Below are 23,040 nucleotides of genomic sequence, written 5' to 3'. Positions count from 1 at the left end.
TTGCTGTGAGAAGTCATAGGACTGTACTCCTACGTCACTAAGAAGCTTTTGAAAAATCTCACCCTTACATGCCTAACTTTAGACTCCTATTTTTGAAAAATGTGGCCTGTGGGAATAAAAAGTTTTGAACTTTTTTAGTGTACTGAAATTCTGAACAACTTTTAGTTTGCTGTTAAGATTTGAAGCAATTTTGATTTGAAGTGACAGATTTTATCCCACTAACAAAGTTTTATATAAAAATACAACTTTAGCTGCTCATGCAGCAAACAGTTATGCACGGATTTACTTTCAGCACACGGGGAGTCCCAATGAAGTAAATACACTATCCATGTGAGTAAAGTTATGTAGCTCCTTAAGTGTTTGCAGGATCAGGCTTTAATTTTCAATGTTTTGCACCTTTAGCACTTTTGTAAAACTCAAATAAGGTACCCTACCCATAGTGGTATTTTTAAAACGCCTTTATAATTTAGTTCCTTATACATTTTAATCTAAAACTGAAACAACAAATATACAGGTTAGTTTAACAAAGGCTCAATCTGATTTAAATCAATGTACTTTTTTTTAAGTGATACAATTAGGATTAATATCAATTATTTAAATTGCTCTGCCCCACTAGACAGGACAGATTGGCAGCTTCCGCATACACCAAAGTCTCCTGTTGAGAATCTCCTACATGTACTAAATGCAAATTAAAAGGCTGAGCTTTACAAAGTAAAGTTTCTACTCATTTACAGTTTTAAAAAGTGACTCATATCAGAACTACTGGGGTAATGCAAAGAAACCAAAGCACCAAGAACATATGGGAGACACTTATCCTACACAGACATTGTAGGCCCAATCCTGCACCTCTGAAAGGCACTGACAAAATTCCCTTTTGGTTCAATGGAAGCAGGACTGGCCCCTCTATCACCACTCACAAAGGAATGAAAAGGAATTTCAGATCCACCATGAGCATGCACCATAGGTGTGGTGGAGTTAAATGTTACAAAGGAAATGAAGGCTCACTGCAAAATTCAGTTGTATTATAGAAGCATCTGAAGATAATGGGGCTCTCCACTCATGCCACCAGTGCATACCTATACGCACAGTAAATACTAGGGAGAGAGGGAAAGACTAATGATTTCTGCCAAGTGGCTACTGCTTCCCATTTACTGTATTAAACTCTATTAACACCACACTAACAACAGTTACCTTTAAAATAGAAAAAACACTTAGAAGCCTCAGACAAGGTGAAAAAAGGCTTATGCACACACAAGCTGCTCCAAAAGCCACCTTAGGCCTGGTCCCTCCCCTACCTACAGGAGTCATTCCCCACAGCCAGTCACCAAAGAAGCAGTAATGTACATCACACACAGCTTACCAGCAGATGTATTTGTGACTCCATTCACTGTCCCTTCCACATCCGTCTCATCCTCAGCATAGTTCATCATTAAGGCTCGCTGGCGATCTGTCAGCCTCCTGCAGGTCAGAGTATAGTGTTGCTATCTCAGTCAGTATTCACTTTAGGGATAGATACCTTTTCAGCCCAAACTCAGCTTCCCACCAAGCTGCGCACAGAAGGGCTGCTACTGATAATGCAAAGCTAATATAACTCAGATGCCTTCAGAATCCCAATGACCCTCTTAAAATAAGCACCTGAGAAAGGAATATGCCTTGCTAATGGAAACCTCTAGGGGAACAGGGAAGATTCTAGTCACTGTATTTCATCTGATTGCAAAAGAATAAGTCGAACATTTTAAAGGGTTAAAACTAAGACTCAAACTGGAAGCTACATCAGAATGTCAGGTTGGCAGAGGAGCACTCAAGAAATGGAGTTCCCACTTGAGTGCATGACACAAACACAGGAGACTTTCCAAGTTTTAAAGTTTACCTTGAAACAAGCTTATAAGGATGGCTTAGAGGTCTAGGCATCCTTAGAACAGGTTTAAAAGCTCAGGAGGGTAAACTCATCCTTCTGAGGCAGTGATACTCAAACCTCAGGGATTCAGGAACCAAATTAGCAATCAACACTACCCAAAAGAACCACAGGACTGTGAATTCATTGTTTCATTTACTCTAGCACACTATACTCATATTTAAACAGTAGGACAGGGGAAATATTTAGTTTTTATATAGAGAGTAGAATCATAGAGTATCAGAGTTGGAAGGGACCTCTGGAGGTCATCTAGTCCAACCCCCTGCCCAGAGCAGGACCAATCCCAATTAAATCATCCCAGCCAGGGCTTTGTCAAGCCCGACCTTAAAAACTTCTAAGGAAGGGGATTCCACCACCTCCCTAGGTAACGCATTCCAGTGTTTCACCACCCTCCTAGTGAAAAAGTTTTTCCTAATATCCAACCTAAATCTCCCCCACTGCAAGTTGAGACCATTACTCCTTGTCCTGTCATCTGCTATCACTGAGAACAGTCTAGATCCATCCTCTTTGGATCCACCTTTCAGGTAGTTAAAAGCAGCTATCAAATCCCCCCTCATTCTTCTCTTCCATAGACTAAACAATCCCAGTTCCCTCAGCCTTTCCTCATAAGTCATGTGTTCCAGACCCTTAATAATTTTTGTTGCCCTTCGCTGGACTCTCTCCAATTTCTCCACATCCTTCTTGTAGTGTGGAGCCCAAAACTGGACACAGTACTCCAGATGAGGCCTCACCAATGTCAAATAGAGGAGAACGATCACGTCTCTCGATCTGCTGGCAATGCCCCTACTTATACACCCCAAATGCCACTGGCCTTCTTGGCAACAAGGGCATACTGTTGACTCAATATATATTATTCTCACAGCAAATAAGTTAATAACTTAGTGCAAGTTGATAACTTAATTGGTTCATAACACAGTAAAAGCATCCTGACTGATTAATAACTTTGATTGGTTAGTAATGAAATCACACAGTGTTTTAATATCATGTGCTGCAAAGAGCTGCAGGAGACACATTAAAGAGTCACTTCAGCTCCTGAGCCTCAGTCTGAGTATCACTGTTCTACTCTGGATTCCATAGAGTAACTCTCAGTAAACACGGGACCTACGCAGCCTCAAGAATAGTCACATAACTGCAAATTTATTTTTAATTGCCACAATTATCTTTCAGGGGTTTGTTTTTGTTTTTAAATTAGGTCTCTAATCCTTATGGCTACAATAACTTTCCAAACGTGATGGGAGTGTAAACCAATGCATTGGTGTATGAATTTGCAGGAAGCCTGAAACAACTCCAAGAGTTGTCAACCGTGCTATTCATGTAAATGGGAGTGTTAATATACACTGTAACAGGGTTGGGCCATATGGCTACAGAAGAGTGATAGAATGCAGCTATATTAGCCCCAAGTTAAGTAGGTCCCTTTTCCCTGGGTAAAGTAACAGGGAAGGTTCCAGAACAATCAGGAACTTTCTGGAAACAATTAAGGCAGACAGGCTGATTGGAACACCTGCAGCCAATCAAGAAGCTGCTAGAATCAATTAAGGCAGGCTAATCAGGGCACCTGGGTTTAAAAAGCAGCTCACTTCAGTTTGTGGTGTGCATGTGAGGACCTGGGAGAAAGAGGTGCCAGAAGCTGAGAGTGAGAAGGTGTACTACTGGAAGACTGAGAAATTACAACCATCATCAGACATCAGGAGGGAGGTCCTGTAGTGAGAATAAAGGTGTTGGGAGGAGGCCATGGGGAAGTAGCCCAGGGAGTTGTAGCTGTCACGCAGCTGTTACAGGAGCCACTGTAGACAGCTGCAATTCACAAGGCCCTGGGCTGGAACCCAGAGCAGAGGGCAGGCCCGGGTTCCCTCCATCCCCCCAACTCCCTATTTGATACTGGAGGAGTTGAACTGGACTGTGGGTTCCACCAGAGGGGAAGGTCTCTGGCCTGTTCCCCGATCCACTAGGTGGATCAGCAGAGACTGTGGGGATTGTTCTTCTTCCTTTCCCCATGCTGGCCAGTGATGAGGCTAACTGAGTGAACAGAAGATTTCAGCCATGAAAGGGGCCAAACTGAGGGCTGCCGTGAACCTCTGAGGTGAGAAAATCTGCCAATAAGCGCAGGACCCACCAAGGCAGAGGAGGAACTTTGTCACAACATGTAGTAAGTCTACTGATAATTTACATTACAAACATTAACTTTTGCTGCTGATCATTCTAGCAGAATCAAGCAAGAGCAGCCATCCTTCATTATTTGAAGTACAGCAATGGCAGATATTGGGGAGGGGTAGAACGGAGTGAAGAGCTAGTTGCTAACAAAGGCAATAAGAAAAAACAACTTCCTTTTCCTCTATTGTAAAGTCATCTCAAATCCTGTCCCAAATGGTGAAAGAAACAGGAGATGCATCCCCTACTCAGCATCAAAAACCTCAATTGCCTTGTGGGCATCAAAACCTAAAGCCACATGTGCCCGCAGATCCCTGACTAATAAAAGCCCACAATATATGTCATCCTTAACCCGCTGTGAAAACCCTCCAGCTTTGCAGAGCACCTAAAGGGTGCCACTACAGAAATCAGTGGCACACTGAGAATCTGGGGGCAACAAACAAAACAAGGGATTCTGTACTGATTTGTAAGATTAGGGACTATGCCACATAAATCCAGAGATCCTGCTGCACGGTTCAGATCTAAGGCTCTGTCTACATTAGGAGCGCTGTTTGTGTGTAGGAATATCAGTATACTCCATCGACAAAGCACTCCTTGCATGGACACAGGTATAATGGTAAAGCTTTGCCTTGTACCGATACGATAAAACCACCCCCATGAGTGAAATCAGCTACACTTGCGAAAGTGCAGTTTGGCTAGCACAGCTGTATCCACAGTGGCATAGATATGTTTGTCCAGGATCACACCTTTTCACACCCGTGATGGACACAGCTATGCTGGCAGAAGTCTGTAATGTGGATGTAACCCAGTATGCACACAGGACAGCGCCTTGCATACTGATCAATATATTTGGAGTGGCAACGTCTTTTTGGTTGAGACATTTATATCCGCTCAGAGCAACCAGGATGTTACAGTAAAGATCTCATATCATGGTAATTTAAGCTATAAACTAATCAGTGCAGTTTTTTGGTTAAAAGGAAAAACCTACAGTTCAACAAAAGATACAGTAAAATAGAAGTTGGTTTGTTCACTACATTAGCTAGGGCTCAAAGCATACATCGATAAAGTAGCGAAGATCTTTCACTCCTGAGAACACATTTTGCACAGCAAATTTACAGATTTCTGCAAGACACGTCCAAATCTTAGTAGACCTCCTACTTACTTAGGAATCCTGATCTTTATATGAATGTAGTGGTCTCCATAACCATAACTGTTAACCCTGGAAATGCCTTTCCCGCTCATTCGAATCCTCTGGTCTGCTTGAATACCAGGCGGTATCTGTGAATAAAAAGACCCATATGTTTATTATTGCTCTGCAGTATCAAGGTGCCAGCACGGAAACCAATAAATAGAGGCCTACTTAAATCACAGAGACATCACACCTTTTTCACAGGTTTGTCACAGCATAAATAGCAAATTTCACAGATGTGTTCCTACCACACCACCCTTACTTCTGTGCTGCTGCTGGCAGCGGCACTGCCTTCAGAGCCAGCCAGCAGCCACCACTCTCCTGACGCCCAGCTCCGAAGGCAGGATCGGCACTAGCAGCAGCGTAGAAATAAGGGTGGCATGATATGGTACTGCCATCCTTACTTCTGCAGTAGTGCTGGCGGTGGCATTGCCTTCAAAGCTGGGCATGCAACCAGCAGCCATCGCTCTTTAGCCGCCCAGCTCTGAAGGCAGCACAGAAGTAAGGGTGACAATACCGCAACCCCCCTACAATAGGCCTGAGAACCACTTTTGGGTCGGGACTCCCAGTTTGAAAAACGCTGTATACTCTGTATATTTTATCATATAGCATAGGGTAAAAACCACACAAAAGACCAGATTTCACAGTCCGTGACGAGTTTTTCACTGTCATGAATTTGGTAGGACCCTACCTATAAATTAATCAATCTATTCCTCCTGCAGACTGTGAAGTAAGGGAGGAGGGATTTATTTCTATATTTAGATAATTAGGTAGTGCTCAGATACTACTCAATAGTAATGAAAAAGCATTCAACACTGGGAATTAAAGCGAACTACCTACTAGGGACAGGTGTAATTAAGGACAGATATACACTGGAAGTGCTTTGCTGGTATAGCTATATCACTATACTATACAGCAAGGGTAGTAAATAAGTGGAACACGGGCCAAATCCGGACCACCAGATGCTTTTGAATGGGCCACAAAATTTTTGTATTTACTTATTATCAACATTTTATTTTTACCCTCTCATTCCCTTACAATGCAATCTCCAATACATTGTACTGTGGATTAATGATTGACTGGTTCTCCTTAATTCCTTATTTACTTAATTTAAGCTATCATCTTTCTTGGAGGTTATTTTCAGGTTATATCGTGGTTCAGTTTTATTTTTCATTTAATACTTATATTTTTAGTGCAATGGGGCACATTACTAATGCACTACATTGTATCTGTTTATTGAACAGGGAACCTGCGGTGTGAAAAGTGTTTCTCTGGACCTTGACTATACCTTAACCAAGAAATTTGGACCTTGACAAAAATAACTGACCACCCCTGCTATACAGGCATTGAACTCCTAGATGCAGCTTACACTGAAAAATGCTCAGTTTTGCCAGTGTAACTGGGTGTACACTAGGGGCTTTTGCTGGCACAGCTATGTCTAGACATCACACACCCCTCACTGACACAGCTGTGCCAGCAAAAGCTTAAAGTGTACACCCTTCCTAAACCTAGTACATTGCTTATAACTGAGCCCTGCCACAGTGTGGTCTAGTCCTTATAACAAAGAACAGTCAAGACTCTTGGGTTTTATTCCCAGCCCAGCTATTGATTTATTGTGACATCATGGGGTAATCAACCTCTGAACCTCGTTTCTCCAATGCATAGAACAGTTAATACTTAATTCGCACAGCCACAATGTGCAGAACAGAGTAACAGCCGTGTTAGTCTGTATTCGCAAAAAGAAAAGGTGTATTTGTGGCACCTTAGAGACTAACCAATTTATCTGAGCATAAGCTTTCGTGAGCTACAGCTCACTTCATCGGATGCATACTGTGGAAAGTGTAGAAGTTCTTTTTATACACACAAAGCATGAAAAAATACCTCCCCCCACCCCACTCTCCTTCTGGTAATAGCTTATCTAAAATATCTAATAGCTTACCAGCAGGAGAGTGGGGTGGGGGAAGGTATTTTTTCATGCTTTGTGTGTATAAAAAGATCTTCTACACTTTCCACAGTATGCATCCGATGAAGTGAGCTGTAGCTCACGAAAGCTTATGCTCAAATAAATTGGTTAGTCTCTAAGGTGCCACAAGTACTCCTTTTCTTTCAATGTGCAGAACATCACCTCCTTGAATAAAGAGCTATGTAAATACAAAATCTAACAAGCTAGTAGGATAACTGAGCAGAAACAAGACACAGCAACAGGCAGGAGAGAATCATATATACACAAAACCTGGTTAGCAACATTAGCCCAAAGGAGTGTCAAGGACTTTCCCAGCGTTCAGCCTGACCGACCTTTCCAATGATCTGTCTCTCTTCAGCAGCTCTCATTGCCCTTTGAGCACTTATACAAAGGCAGAAGAAAGGGAAGTGGGAGTTACCCCTTGCATACATGGGGCCAAGCAGAATCCCTGCAACATGGCAGTCAGTACTCAAGGGGCCTAAGATTAGAACAGCAAGATCTTGGTACTTTTAACCTTAGGAAATCTGCCCTGTATTTTTTCACTCTTCTTGAAAACAAAGAATGGCTGCTTATTGTTCCAAGCTAAGTTATCTCCTAGCTATTCCACCCCACTGTTACCACATACCGTGATATTGATGGTCTCATATAGACCCTGAGCTCTGGCTGTACCTCCAAGAACTGCCTGTGCTATCGAGATAAAGAGGTCTGAGTGTACATCTGCTCCATCTCTTCTGAACACGGGGCTTTTCTGAACCTAAAAGCAAATAGTTCAAGAGTAGTGAACACAGGTCATGTCAGTACAGTATATGCATCAATCCAAGATAAAATACCAAGTTAAGTTGTTGTAAACTGATATTGATAATTTTAGGAAAAGTCTTACCCTCATCCCCTAAAAATTACATAGCAGGAAATCCAAAATTAAAGTTATTCTTAGTAACCACAAATACCTCAGGCACTAAATATTAATAGCTAGAGCAGGCCTCTCCTCTGAAGGAGGATACTAAAAATGGCATTAAGAGGTTTCACGTTTCCTATTTCAATGAATTCCCCCCAATTTTTCAGTTTACATGAAAAAAAAATTAACTGCTAGGGCTGCATACTCAGCCTGAGATCTGAGAATGACACTGTGCTCTTCAATGCTTGTCAATCACCACCAGTAAAGATTCTCTGGAGAGTAGAAAAGAGATTGCACTATCCAGTTCATAGGACAATGGAACGGCAGAGGGGAAGGAAGCACCCTCAGTATTTCATAGTACCTCTCTGGCAGTTTTGATAACTGCATTTCACAGGCTCTGGAGAGGTTATTAAATCCTTCTTGAGGGGAATATAAGCAAAAATGGAGGAAGAGATAGATCAGTGTTAATGAAGAGGCCCTCAATTAAATGGTCAGAAGAGAATGAAATCCTTTCAAACACTAGGGTTCTTAATTTTACTCGACAGAGACATGATACAGATGATACACATGGGTACAGGACTGTATCTGCAAAGAACATGTAAATCAGCAGTGACCTCACATTTTTAAAGAGAGGACATTTTAACTTCTAAATTCAATACCTCATAAATGCATTCCTGCCATCTCTTTAGGGATTTAGAACATGCGTGTCAGTGACAGCTGATACTATACTAGTACATTACTTCCAGGAATTCCAATTACCAGAGAGTTTGTAAGTTTTCCTGACAGCCTGTATGCTACAGACTGCATCCTAGGACCAACCTCCCTATATGTAGCCGTGCATTTTTGTTCTATGAATAGGCTAAATAATATTTTACCACTTAGTATGGGGCAGGCCTTTCACAATCTCAGAAAACCGGAAGGGCTAACATCACTTCAGCTAGGTGAGATGACCCTCCAGCCCAATTTCCATGTTTACACTGAAAGGAGATGACACTACCCCTTCTTCACAGAAGACGACCCAATGTAAGCAGTGTACAGTCAGGTGTCACACATACCCTGAACGTAATGAAAATTTCTCTTTTTCCTACGGGCATCCGAACAGTCTGTCCATCCTCCACACCTGCAGTCAGAACAAGGACACGAATATTATACTGTTTGTCTGATATTATGCTCTACACCTTATGTGCCAAAGCACCTACAGCCTTCCTAGTCTAACCCAATACCTGAACACCGACAACTGCCTCAACCGGATGCCATCACAGCAGTATTTCCATCATCCAGGAAGAAACACCCATGGATTTACTGGCAGAAACTATAGAGTTACGCTGCTGCTGTCTCACGTTCTCCAGAGGCATCTCAGATGACCACAGCACCCAGCGTTTGAAGAGCGAAGTGTCACCAGGTGTTTGTATCCTAGGATGCACTCATCCTAGTGCCAAGCACAACTGGGCAGCTCATTAATTCAATTCAAGCTGAATTCAATTGTATTTTTCCCTTCAATGTAAGTGAATTCAGTGCTGGTGAAAGGTAAACGATTGAGAGGCACTGGAGACTGACATACTATGTTTATCTGCAAAGGTAGAAACAATGCAAGCTGCTACCCAGACAATCGGACCATTTCTAGGAGGGAGGGGAGTTCTTTCAACACTCATTCAATATTCTTTACTGAGTTGACAACCAAGATGGTGCATTTGTGATCCAAGGTAAAATTTTCAAAAGCACCTACACGTATGTCAGTGAAATTCAGAGACACAAGGAGGGTGAGGTGGTATCTTTTATTGGACCAATCTCTGTTGTCTCTCTTTCCAAGCTTTTGAGTTTACAGAGAGCTCTTCTTCAGCTCTGTGTAAGCTCAAAAGCTTGTCTTTCTCAGCAACAGAAGTTGGTCCAATAAATACCATCTCACCCTTCTTGTCTCTCTAATATCCTGGGACAAACATGGCTACAACAACACTGCATGTAGTGTTTTTGAAAATTTTACCCTTAGACATCTTTCTACTAGGAAATAGAGTAAGACCCAGAAATTCATTGCACAAAGGCCAAACAGCCATGAGATGGTAATTGTTTTCTGCTACCACCATCCTGAAGCCATCACCCAGAGATGAAGAGGTCTGTATCTTATTACTAATCCTTTGAGCCATCTAGCCATCAGTGCTCTTTATTCTTAAGACAGATTTGATACAGACAAGTTTCTCCATACTGCTGTGTCTGAGCACTGACTCCACAGAGCCAGCCATTCTCTAGAAGCAAGATACACGCTCAGCTGAGTTTCATATGGGAAAAGATACACGGCCGGCATGCAAATACAGAAACTGACCTGCTGGTACAGGGACCATCACATTCTTCTTCTGTTTGGTTTGCCCTGAGCCGCGACACAACACACATGGTGTTGTCATAACAGAACCACGACCTCCACATCGCCGGCATGTAGAACGCATCACAAAAGGGCCTGTATTTATTGTCTCCTAGCAAAAGGAGAAAGAGGGGGGGATTAGAGGAATCCTTTGATAGTGTACAAGTATTATTAATTTCCGTAAACCATCTCCAATGGCAAATCCAATCCCTGCTAAGTCAATGGTCCAACACATGCACAGCATGACCTGCTCCAAGGAAATGTATTCTACCTTACTGTGAGATATGGGTAAGAGTGGTGGGTCAAAATATGTCCTGAGGAGCTAGATTAGGTGCCTCAACCAGGACTAAGCCACCAAGAAACGTAAATCTCCTTTTGTTTCCAGATTGCCAGTTGAAAGTGCTCATGCTGTCAGTAACAGCCTCTGGGTGTCAGAGAAAGTGGGTGAAAGAAGGAAATCTTGAGAAACGATTGGGGGAAGAAAGCCCTTCCTATCTGAAGGCCTGATTCTCCACTGCTTTGCACCTTCTGAAGTAATGTGCACCTGTGAAGAGTGGGTACAAAACTCTCCATTCCGATTTGGTAGCCTCAGACCCACAACACACAGTCATAAAATCACTACCCAAGATGCAAGGCAACGGAGAAGCATACCCAAAATCTCTTATTCAGTGAAAGAAACCACTACTCTTAACAGCTTGAAGTGGATAGAAATCTCTGGTCAATCAGAAGCTTTGTGGTAACAGAAGTCCTAACTTAACTGTGACCTCTTTCCAATATCATTCATGCACAACCCCAATAACCTATTAAAAGGTGAAGTTTAGGACACAAAGCACAGTCTTATGTGGAAAGGTTGCACCTTATTTGACTAGTACACTTTGACTGCAAGAGCATGGAGAGTTTTCACTTCAAGAATTCAGCTGCAATTCAGTAACAGGAGCTAGGAAGACCATATGCATCTCAACCATCTGATTCCAATCCAAGACACACAATGTGTATCTCCACACAGCCTAAAAATCTGATTCACGCATAAGCCCAAATTTCTGTAATTCACCTACCAAACCTCACCCTTGTAATAAGGCAGAGGATGCCAATCTGCAATAAAGCCCTAAATATGATTTCATCATGGAGAGAGTAACACTGAATACACAAATGTGGCAGACTATACAGATTAACAGAGCCTCAAAATGTAAAGGAAACGTTTGAACCCAGCTCATCGTAAACTACAAAAATGATTCAGCATAAAAAAACTAGAGTCAACAAGGTCTCTCAAAAGACAAGACTTATAACAACATAAGGTAACATTCAAAAACCAAGAACAAAAATCTGCCCCCAGGTTGGGGATCAATTCAGTTCTATAACCCCTCCGTGTGAAACTCAGCCTTTCCAAATGAATGGTTCCCCCACCTCCCCTCTCCTCCCAGTTTCCCAAGCAGTCAATAATATTCCTTCCCCTGAACATTTTGAAAGAAGGGGGGAAAAACTGAGCTGGACTTAACACCTTGTTCACTGGTGACTAGAGAGCATCCAGCAACCTGTCACGTGGCTGTTTTAAGTTTTGGAGAAAAAAAGCAAGAATTGGTTAGGAATAAAATTCAATTGACTGAGAATATTTAATCCTCATCACAATTTCTCCAATTTTTTCTTTGGAGGTCACCATTAATAAATAAAGCAATGAATGAGTTTCTCAGAGTACCTTCAGAACACTGGCTGGCTTCTGCACATAGAAACCAAAAGTTGTTCACATTTGTTACTGGTGGTCTCTGTGAAAAAGTAATATTTAGGTCTCAATCATAAGGACTAGTATCTACATCAGACACTCTACTCGGTCCAGTTGTTGTGAATCTCAGAAAAAGTCCTGGAAACTGAACTACCCTATCAACCCTACAGGTGATCCCTCAAGGATGGGAGCACACAGGGAAACAGCATGGGAAAGGCTTGCACTGAGACTGCCCAAGTGGCCTCTGTTCTGTGAATCTGTTTCTGGCTCTCCAAGGCTGGTGATCTGGCCCCTTCTAGCAGCACACATTTAGATACACAGAAATTGAAATCAAACATTTTTGAGTAAGGAAGTAGCTAACCTGTCCCGAAAACAAAAATGTCAAAGAACATTAGAAAACCGGGGTTACACTTTAAAACAGCACTTACCATGCCAGTGCCATTGCAGTAGTGACAGTGCTGCACTTTAGTACCAGGCTCATGCCCCTTGCCATCACACCGCTGACAAGAGTCATTGATATTCACCACAATCTCCTTATTAACACCCTTTGCAGCTTGATTGAACGTCAACTCCATGATGTACTAGATGAGAGAAAGGAATGGAATTACAGTTGTAATCTATATGCTGATAGGCTGAAAGTAAACTGAAACCTCTGTAATTAAAAGCCCCAGTGGTCTCCACTCAGACTGTGATTGGAAGACCATTTAAAATGCTAACAGACACAGTACTGGAGAAGGAGAGGGCCCACCTGACTCATTAACCATCTATACTCAGACATTCTCAGATTTCAGTTTAGGAAGCAGTAACATCTTCATTATATATACCCAGAGGCTAAGGTCTTTGCAGCACAATGTATACATGTATTATCCTTACCTCCTGTGGCTGGTCAAAGACACCCTGAAAATCTCCAAAAGGGGATCCTGAAAACTCCCCAAAGATTTTCCTGAAAAGTTCCTCTGGGTCAATGGTGGGACCACCACCCCAATACTGACGTCCAGCACCCGCTGAGCCAGTGTCAAAACCAGCTGTACCATAAGTATCATATTGTTTTCGCTTCACTTCATCACTTAACACCTATGGGGAAGGAAAGCATAAGTACCATCAGGACTCTCTCACAGTACAGAACTGGAGCAGCATGGCTGCCACTAGATAAGAGTATTCAGACATTTGCTCATTCCAAGGTCAGAGTTTACATCCATCACCAGCAAAACACTGGAAACTACTACAGAATCCCAACTTCAATTCTTTTGTATTAGGACAGCTAGATACCTTCAATAATGCCAAAAGGTGAAATGAACACCGGAAGAAAAGCACTCTGTTTCTCTCTCATGCATATTGGATGGCACAGTTAAGCTCATAAGCTTGTGATGCTTCCAAATAAGTACATTAGGTATAGGCAAAGTGATCAGGACCTCTGGGTTTTTATACTATTTTAAGGTAAGCAAAAGTGACTTTCAATGATCTCTTACCTTGTAGTATGAAAGACAAGTGGGATGGAGCTAGCAAATGAAATAAGCTTGACAGTCAAGATTAGTAAAGTTGGGAGTGGGGGGGAGCAGGGTTCTACAAATCCCCTATCCTCAAAAGGCCAATTATTGATGCCACTTATGATGTCTTTCTATTGACTAACAGGTTCATTCCAGTACTCAGCTCTTCAATCAGACCATTTTGCATTGAGGAACAGCACAATGGCCCACGAGCGGCCCAAAAAAATGCCTAGAATAAATCAGTCAGGTATTCTGGCTAGTTCATTTACTGAAGAATATCCAAATCTTTTTTGGCACATACATACTGAAGTCTAGAAAACAATACTTTGTTACCAACGAAGTAATAGCAGCTCTTTTACAGAAAAGCTGAGATGAGGGGAGGTATAATTTTTCTAAGCTGTAGTTCTATTGTTCCCTCCCTACCACAGTAGGTAACTGAGTACACACCAGTCACATTACCTCATAGGCTTCTGCCAGCTGAGAGAACTTCTCCTTAGCTTTGGGGTCATCCTTATTTGTGTCGGGATGGTATTTCTTGGCAAGCTAAGCAAAAGAATTATTAGAAACAGGAAGAAAATAAGTCCACTGTTAGCATTGCTACTTAACACCTTCCATGTCGGGGGGAAAAAGAAATTAGCCAGACCCTAGCATTCAACATTTACATTTAGAGGAGACCAAAAGCATTTCCTAAGTAATTCTCTCTCCATATCATCCCCATATAAAAGGACATAAAAAATCAGTTTGCTGTTATATCGGTATTAAAGCCTCTCACAAATGGTACTGCAAAGCTTTTCCACATAAGCATAGGTGTGGACTGATCGGCTATCTTGTACATACAGGTGAGAATACCCCTTTCCTCCAAGAAGGTCCTGGACATATGGAATAACGTCAGATCAATGGCAGTTATGATCTTACTGCTGCTACCACTGAAAATTTGCTTCCAGAAGGTTTCTAATAGGTGGCGGGAAGCCATGTTTATTTTATTTTTATTTATTTTTTTTTTAACAGTCCATCAAGAAAGGACTCTTCCCTCCTGCTAATCAGCCAAAAAAAATTCATACAGTATTTCACAAATGTCTATGAGTTTTATAGCTTTTTGCCCTCCTCTGAAACAATGGGCATTGGTCACAAGACAGCACTGAACTAGATAGACAATTCTTCTGAATCTGCTCTGCCACACTTATGTTCCTTTGACAACCCCTTGCCATGTTGTCTTTAGCATAAGAGTTCTTTTTGGAATTTTGATTCAAGTGCATTACAGATCAGAATAAAATCATAGAATCATAGATTAAGGTTGGAAGAGACCTCAGGAGGTCATCTAGTCCAACCCCCTGCTCAAAGCAGGACCAACCCCAACTAAATCATCCCAGCCAGGACTTTGTCAAGCTGGGCCTTAAAAACCTCTAAGGATGGAGATTCCACCACCTCCCTAGGTAACCCATTCCAGTGCTTCACCACCCTCCTAGTGAAATAGTATTTCCTAATACCCAACCTAGACCTCCCCCACTGCAACTTGAGACCATTACTCCTTGTTCTGTCATCTGCCAGCACTGAGAACAGCCTAGCTCCATCCTCTTTGGACCCACCCTTCAGATAGTTGAAGGCTGCTATCAAATCCCCCCTCACTCTTCTCTTTTGCAGACTAAATAACCCCAGTTCCCTCAGCCTCTCCTCATAAGTCATGTACCCCAGCCCCCTAATCATTTTCATTGCCCTCTGCTGGACTCTCTCCAATTTGTCTACATCCTTTCTGTAGTGGGGGGACCAAAACTGGACGCAATACTCCAGGTGTGGCCTCACCAGTGCCAAATAGAGGGGAATAATCACCTCCCTCGATCTTCTGGCAATGCTCCTACTAACACAGCCCAATAGGCCGTTGGCCTTCTTGGCAACAATGGCACACTGCTGACTCATAGCCAGCTTCTCATCCACTGTAATCCCCAGGTCCTTTTCTGCAGAACTGCTGCTTAGCCAGTTGGTCCCATGTAGCGGTGCATGGGATTCTTCCTTCCTAAGTGCAAGACTCTGCATTTGTCCTTGTTGAACTTCATCAGAGTTCTTTTGGCCAAATCCTCTAATTTGTCTTCGTCACTCTGGACCCTATCCCTACCCTCCAGTGTATCTACCTCTCCCCGCAACTTAGGGTCATCTGCGAACTTGCTGAGGGTGCAATTCATCCTATCCCAAGATAAATGGGTCATAATGCCATCTCTCCAACAACACCATCATCACAATGGTGAGTTTGAATTTCAAGAGACATCATTTCTTTGTTTTTCTTAGGTATACATGCCTGGTAATAGGCTTTCTTGATCTCCTTCTGAGTGGCATTTCGAGGCACTCCCAAAATCTGGTAGTAATCTTCTTTGGCGTAGAAAGCAGAACTGGTATGAAATGAGGCAGCACATATTAAAGGAGAGCATTTAGTTCCTAAGAAAAATTAGAAAAAAAGGAGTCAGGAAGAATTGTAAAAGAAGACATAACTCCTCCAATGTTCCCAAGACCATTTCCCATTTATCACAGCCTACTATTCTGTATTAAGGATCAAGCCAGCTGCGTCATGGAATTGCACAAGCCATGTATGGCCACCTTAGCTGTAAGAGGTAAACAGGGTGCAGATTTATTAAAAATAATTTCATTACTTTGATTTTGACCTTCAGTGTTACTGAACTGCATTAACGAATACGCTGTAAAATGTTACTGAACGGATGACGATCCCAAGACATACTGAAATTTAGACTAAGAGTTTGTCTTCACATACAGTGGTGCAATTGCACCAGTGCAGTTGTGCTGTTGTAGAGCTTTAGTGAAGACAGTATTCCACACAGATGTCTCCTCCTTTACGGTGTTGCACTACATGGTTTTTTGGGGTTTTTTTTCTGTAAAGGTGGCTTTGTCACAGCCATTCAAACGGGGCATTTATATCAACAGGAAAACGTGTTACTATTCTCCTTTGAGAATTATTTTATCCTCAAGCTAAAACAGTTTCCTTCCAAACGCTTAGAAAAGGGAGTGTGGTTAGACAAGCTGGAAGCAGAGCTCTCCCTTGCTATGGATGGACCAGACCTATGGAATTTGTACCATTGGAAGATGCAGCAAATTGCCAGAGTTGGGATGAAGGTGAAAGCTGGAGTGTTCAGCACAATGGCTAGCTTTCCCCTCACTGGAGAGGGAACCAAATCTACTTCCCTTGTTGGAAAGCTAATAACTCCACCTTTACATCCCACGGAATACAGCCCAAGGGCCAGGGTGATGGGCACCCCGGAACCCATGTGTAAGGAATAGAAGTGTCACAGCTCTTTCCAGGAGAGCAGCATGACAGGACCCTGTCGCAGGGCTGGCAACCCGAGCACGCCTCCCAGGGCCATGGCCATCAAGTACCCCCACCCCACCCTGGCACAGAGACATGGGGACCCTCTTTCCCGCAACACCTCCCACCTGTCCGCAGCACTGCTGGGCCACCAAAAACCCCGCTCTGTGAGACACCCCCCAGGGCCGGGACCTTTCACTCCTCTCCCCCCCACTCACCCCCAGCCCCTCAAGCACAGGTACCCTGGATCCCCAAACCTCTGACCTCCGGCCCAGCCCCCCTCATTCTCCCAGCCTCGCCCCCCCACCGCAGGTTCCTGAACCCCTCACCCCTGGCCTTACCCTGCTCATTACCCGGGCTTCGCCCCCCAGGCACGGGGGGAGAGGGGGAGGGGGAGTGAAGCTTGGTGGTTTGAGCATTAGCTTGCTAAACCCAGGGTTGTGAGTTCAATCCTTGAGGGGGCTGTTTAGGGATCTGGCGCAAAAATTGGGGCTTGGTCCTGCTTTGAGCAGGGGTTGGACTAGATGACCTCCTGAGGCCCCTTCCAACCCTGAGATTCTGTGATTCCCCGCCCCGACATAGCCCCCTCTCACCCGCGGGGCTGACCCCGGCGCTCAGTGTCAGGAGGCGGCTCCCTGGCCCGGCGCGCGGCGGGAAGGCGGCGGGGGCCGTGCTTAGCCGCCGGCCCAGCCACACCACCAGCAGCCGCGTGTCTCCGCCGAAGCCCCGGCTCCTCCCGGCCGCCGCGCTCAGCCAGCGTGAGGAGCACCTGGCCGCCATCTTGGGACGCCGAGGCACAGAGCGCCTGCGCGGCCCGGCCGGCCAAAGGACGCTCAGTGCGCAGGCGTGTGGCCGAGTCGAGCAGGAGCATTGTGCATGCGCAGTAGCTCTATACCCCCCAGCCACGTATTTTACTGCGCATGCGTTAGCCTTCCCTCGGTGGTTCCCTGCTGGGTCAGCTGGCACAGCTCAGCTAAGCTCCCTGGCTGGAGGGGTGTTCGGGGCAGTCTGCAGCCCGCTGGGTCCGTCCCTTCTCAGGCCCCGGCCCCTGCAGTGCGGGACCAGCTGCTCAGCCAGGACACATGGCTGGGGAGCCCTGACTAACCAACCATACCAACTGGAGGAAATATTTCCAGTGAAACCAAAAATGTACATACATGATTGCAGAGTTCAGCCGATGTTCTGGATGCATGTCAAACCAAGGATATAGGCCAATTAAAAACTGGATTTGTGACCCAGGGTTCTTTACTAATGGACAGCAGCATGGTCTAGAGTTTATAGCAAGGTATTCGGAGTTGGTTCACGATTCATGGATTCTCTTCCCAGCTTTGCTACTGGCTCAGTATGTGGCTTTCAGCAAGTCAATTATAGCCAGGTTTTCAAAAGTGGCCCCTAATTTTCATTTCTCCAATTTTTGGGTGCCTAGCTTTGAACAGCAAGGACAGATTTTCATGTGTACTGAGCATCAGTAGCTCCCATTAACTTAAGATGGATTTATAGGTACTCAGCACCTCCTGAGATTCAGACCATAGACATCTCAAGCTGCACATCCAAAAATAGAGGCCTGCCTCTCTTGAAAATGTGAGCCTTAACTTTTCTGCCTCAGTTTACCAACATGTCAAATAGTTCGAAAAATATTTCCCTACCTCAGAGGATTGTTTGGAATGAATAAATGGAATTAACGAATGAATGTTATGTCTTTTGACTTTGTTGGACGCAAAGCGCTATAGAATTACAAAATATTACTGGTAGCACTGAGCATGCCACATTAGTATTAAGAAAGATCAGTGTAAGTTTTCATTGGAAGTATCTCCTTGAGTTGGTTTGCCTGAAATAGATTTTTTATAGGGCTGTCAAGCGATTAAAAAAATTAATTGCGATTACTTACACAATTAATTGCACTGTTAAACAATAATAGAACACCATTTCTTTAAATATTTTTGGATGTTTATATTTTCAAATATATTGATTTCAATTACAACACAAAATACAAAGTGTACAATGCTCACTTTATATTTAGTTTTGATTACCAGTAGGGCTGTCGATTAATCGCAGTTAATTTTTTTTAGTTAATCACGTGAGTTAATTGCAATTTTTAAAATGTATCGCAATTAATCACAGTTTTAATTGCACTGTTAAACAATAGAATACCAATTGTACCAATTCTACATTTTCATATATATTGTATTCTGTGTTGTAATTGAAATCAAAGTATATATTATTTTTTATTATAAATTTTTGCACTGTAAAAATGATAAAATAGAAAAAAAAGAAAGATCTTGGAGACATTGTGGATAGTTTTCTGAAAACATCCACTCAATGTGCAGCGGCAGTCGAAAAAGCGAACAGAATGCTGGGAATAATTAAGAAAGGGATAGATAATAGGACAGAAAATATCATGTTGCCTCTGTATAAATCCATAGTACGCTCAAATTTTGAATACTGTGTGCAGATGTGGTCACCCCATCTCAAAAAAGATATATTGGAATTGGAAAAGGTTCAGAAAAGGTCAACAAAATTATTAGGGGTAGGGAATGGCTTCCTTGTGAGGAGAAATTAATAAGACTGGGACTTTTCAGCTTGGAATAGAGACGGCTAAAGGGAGATATGATTGAGCTCTATAAAATCATGACTGATATAGAGAAAGTAGATAAGGAAGTGTTGTTTACTACTTCTCATAGCACAAGAACTAGGGATCACCAAATGAAATTAATAGGCAGGAGGTTTAAAACACATAAAGGGAAGTATTTCTTCAAACAACGCACAGTCAACCTGTGGAACTCCTTGCCACAGGATGTTGTGAAGGCCAAGACCATAACAGTGTTCAAAAAAGAACTAGATAAATTCATGGAGGGTAGGTCCATCAATGGCTATTTGCCAGAATGGGTAGGAATGGTGTCCCTAGCCTCTGTTTGCCAGAAGCTGTGAAAGAACAACAGGGGGTGGATGACTTGATGATTACCTGTTCTGTGCATTCCCTCTGGGGCACTGGGCACTGTCCGCTGTTGGAAGACAGGATACCGGGCTAGATGGACCCTTGGTCTGACCCAGTAGGGCCATTCTTATGTTTTTATCTTCTTAAAAGAAATAAGAAAAGGAGTACTTGTGGCACCTTAGAGACTAACCAATTTATTTGAGCATAAACTTTCGTGAGCTACAGCTCACTTCATCGGATGCATACTGTGGAAAGTGTAGAAGATCTTTTTATATACACACAAAGCATGAAAAAATACCTCCTCCCACCCCACTCTCCTGCTGGTAATAGCTTATCTAAAGTGACCACTCTCCTTACAATGTGAATGATAATCAAGGTGGGCCATTTCCAGCACAAATCCAGGGTTTAACAAGAACGTCTGGGGGGGGGGTAGGAAAAAACAAGGGGAAATAGATTACCTTGCATAATGACTTAGCCATTCCCAGTCTCTATTCAAGCCTAAGTTAATTGTATCCAATTTGCAAATGAATTCCAATTCAACAGTTTCTCGCTGGAGTCTGGATTTGAAGTTTTTTTGTTGTAATATAGCAACTCTCATGTCTGTAATCGCATGACCAGAGAGATTGAAGTGTTCTCCGACTGGTTTATGAATGTTATAATTCTTGACATCTGATTTGTGTCCATTTATTCTTTTACGTAGAGACTGTCCAGTTTGCCCAATGTACATGGCAGAGGGGCATTGCTGGCACAAGATGGCATATATCACATTGGTGGATGTGCAGGTGAACGAGCCTCTGATAGTGTGGCTGATGTTATTAGGCCCTGTGATGGTGTCCCCTGAATAGATATGTGGGCACAGTTGGCAACGGGCTTTGTTGCAAGGATAAGTTCCTGGGTTAGTGGTTCTGTTGTGTGGTATGTGGTTGCTGGTGAGTATTTGCTTCAGGTTGGGGGGTGGCTGTAGGCAAGGACTGGCCTGTCTCCCAAGATTTGTCAGAGTGTTGGGTCATCCTTCAGGATAGGTTGTAGATCCTTAATAATGCGTTGGAGGGGTTTTAGTTGGGGGCTGAAGGTGACGGCTAGTGGTGTTCTGTTATTTTCTTTGTTAGGCCTGTCCTGTAGTAGGTGACTTCTGGGAACTCTTCTGGCTCTATCAATCTGTTTCTTCACTTCTGCAGGTGGGTATTGTAGTTGTAAGAATGCTTGATAGAGATCTTGTAGGTGTTTGTCTCTGTCTGGAGCAAATGCGGTTGTATCGCAGAGCTTGGCTGTAGACGATGGATCGTGTGGTGTGGTCAGGGTGAAAGCTGGAGGCATGTAGGTAGGAATAGCGGTCAGTAGGTTTCCGGTATAGGGTGATGTTTATGTGACCATCGTTTATTAGCACTGTAGTGTCCAGGAAGTGGATCTCTTGTGTGGACTGGACCAGGCTGAGGTTGATGGTGGAATGGAAATTGTTGAAATCATGGTGGAATTTCTCAAGGGCTTCTTTTCCATGGGTCCAGATGATGAAGATGTCATCAATATAGCGCAAGTAGAGTAGGGGCGTTAGGGGACGAGAGCTGAGGAAGCGTTGTTCTAAGTCAGCCATGCAGGTACCCATAGCAGTGCCGCTGATCTGAAGGTATACATTGTCCCCAAATGTAAAATAGTTATGGGTAAGGACAAAGTCACAAAGTTCAGCCACCAGGTTAGCCGTGACATTATCGGGGATAGTGTTCTTGACGGCTTGTAGTCCATCTTTGTGTGGAATGTTGGTGTAGAGGACTTCTACATCCATAGTGGCCAGGATGGTGTTATCAGGAAGATCACCGATGGATTGTAGTTTCCTCAGGAAGTCAGTGGTGTCTCGAAGGTAGCTGGGAGTGCTGGTAGCGTAGGGCCTGAGGAGGGAGTCATAGCCAGACAATCCTGCTGTCAGGGTGCCAATGCCTGAGATGATGGGGTGCCCAGGATTTCCAGGTTTATGGATCTTGGGTAGTAGATAGAATGTCCCAGGTCAGGGTTCCAGGGGTGTGTCTGTGCGGATTTGATCTTGTGCTTTTTCAGGGAGTTTCTTGAGCAAATGGTGTAGTTTCTTTTGGTAACTCTCAGTGGGATCAGAGGGTAATGGCTTGTAGAAAGTGGTGTTGGAGAGCTGCCGAGCAGCCTCTTGTTCATATTCCGACCTATTCATGATGACAACAGCACCTCCTTTGTCAGCCTTTTTGATTATGATGTCAGAGTTGTTTCTGAGGCTGTGGATGGCATTGTGTTCCGCACGGCTGAGGTTGTGGGGCAAGTGATGCTGCTTTTCCACAATTTCAGCCCGTGCACATCGGCGGAAGCACTCTATGTAGAAGTCCAGTCTGCTGTCTCGACCTTCAGGAGGAGTCCACCTAGAATCCTTCTTTTTGTAGTGTTGGTAGGGAGGTCTCTGTGGATTAGTATGTTGTTCAGAGGTATGTTGGAAATATTCCTTGAGTCGGAGACGTCGAAAATAGGATTCTAGGTCACCACAGAACTGTATCATGTTCATGGGGGTAGAGGGGCAGAAGGAGAGGCCCCGAGATAGGACAGCTGCTTCTGCTGGGCTGAGAGTATAGTTGGATAGGTTAACAATATTGCTGGGTGGGTTGAGGGAACCATTGCTGTGGCCCCTTGTGGCATGTAGTAGTTTAGAAAGTTTAGTGTCCTTTTTCTTTTGTAAAGAAGCAAAGTGTATGTTGTAAATGGCTTGTCTAGTTTTACTAAAGTCCAGCCACGAGGAAGTTTGTGTGGAAGGTTGGTTTTTTATGAGAGTATCCATTTTTGAGAGCTCATTCTTAATCTTTCCCTGTTTGCTGTAGAGGATGTTGATCAGGTGATTCCGCAGTTTCTTTGAGAGCGTGTGGCACAAGCTGTCAGCATAGTCTGTGTGGTATGTAGATTGTAATGGATTTTTTACCTTCAGTCCTTTTGGTACGATGTCCATCTGTTTGCATTTGGAAAGGAAGATGATGTCTGTCCGTATCTGTACAAGTTTTTTCATGCAGTTGATAGATTTCCACTCCATACGGCTAAATGCAGTGCCTTACATAATGACAGGTTTCAGAGTAACAGCTGTGTTAGTCTGTATTCGCAAAAAGAAAAGGAGTACTTGTGGCACCTTA

General features: G+C 43.4%; 1 protein-coding gene across 4 annotated transcripts in view; it reads right to left on the bottom strand.

Moving 5' to 3' along the window:
- Positions 1-17,760, bottom strand: part of DNAJA3 (DnaJ heat shock protein family (Hsp40) member A3) — a 32,388-nt gene extending 14,628 nt beyond the window's left edge. For all 4 annotated transcript variants that reach the window (XR_013347264.1, XR_013347263.1, XM_077827724.1 and 1 more), the window contains exons 1-10: positions 17,568-17,760; positions 15,958-16,094; positions 14,127-14,210; positions 13,054-13,254; positions 12,609-12,761; positions 10,428-10,575; positions 9,166-9,230; positions 7,841-7,969; positions 5,226-5,341; positions 1,361-1,458 (exon numbers count right to left, since the gene is read on the bottom strand). Coding sequence is in view for 2 of the 4 variants with exons in the window: in XM_077827724.1 (XP_077683850.1) it covers positions 1,361-1,458; positions 5,226-5,341; positions 7,841-7,969; positions 9,166-9,230; positions 10,428-10,575; positions 12,609-12,761; positions 13,054-13,254; positions 14,127-14,210; positions 15,958-16,094; positions 17,568-17,754 (1,318 nt within the window). In the remaining 2 variants the exon portion in view is untranslated. The remainder of the gene's footprint in view (positions 1-1,360; positions 1,459-5,225; positions 5,342-7,840; positions 7,970-9,165; positions 9,231-10,427; positions 10,576-12,608; positions 12,762-13,053; positions 13,255-14,126; positions 14,211-15,957; positions 16,095-17,567) is intronic.
- Positions 17,761-23,040: the final 5,280 nt, after the last annotated feature.

This window comes from Eretmochelys imbricata, chromosome 10 (genome assembly GCF_965152235.1).
Source record: "Eretmochelys imbricata isolate rEreImb1 chromosome 10, rEreImb1.hap1, whole genome shotgun sequence".
Taxonomy (NCBI): Eukaryota; Metazoa; Chordata; order Testudines; family Cheloniidae; genus Eretmochelys; species Eretmochelys imbricata.
The sequence above is the reverse complement of the archived record's forward strand: the minus strand, read 5'-3'. Positions and strand labels throughout refer to the sequence as shown.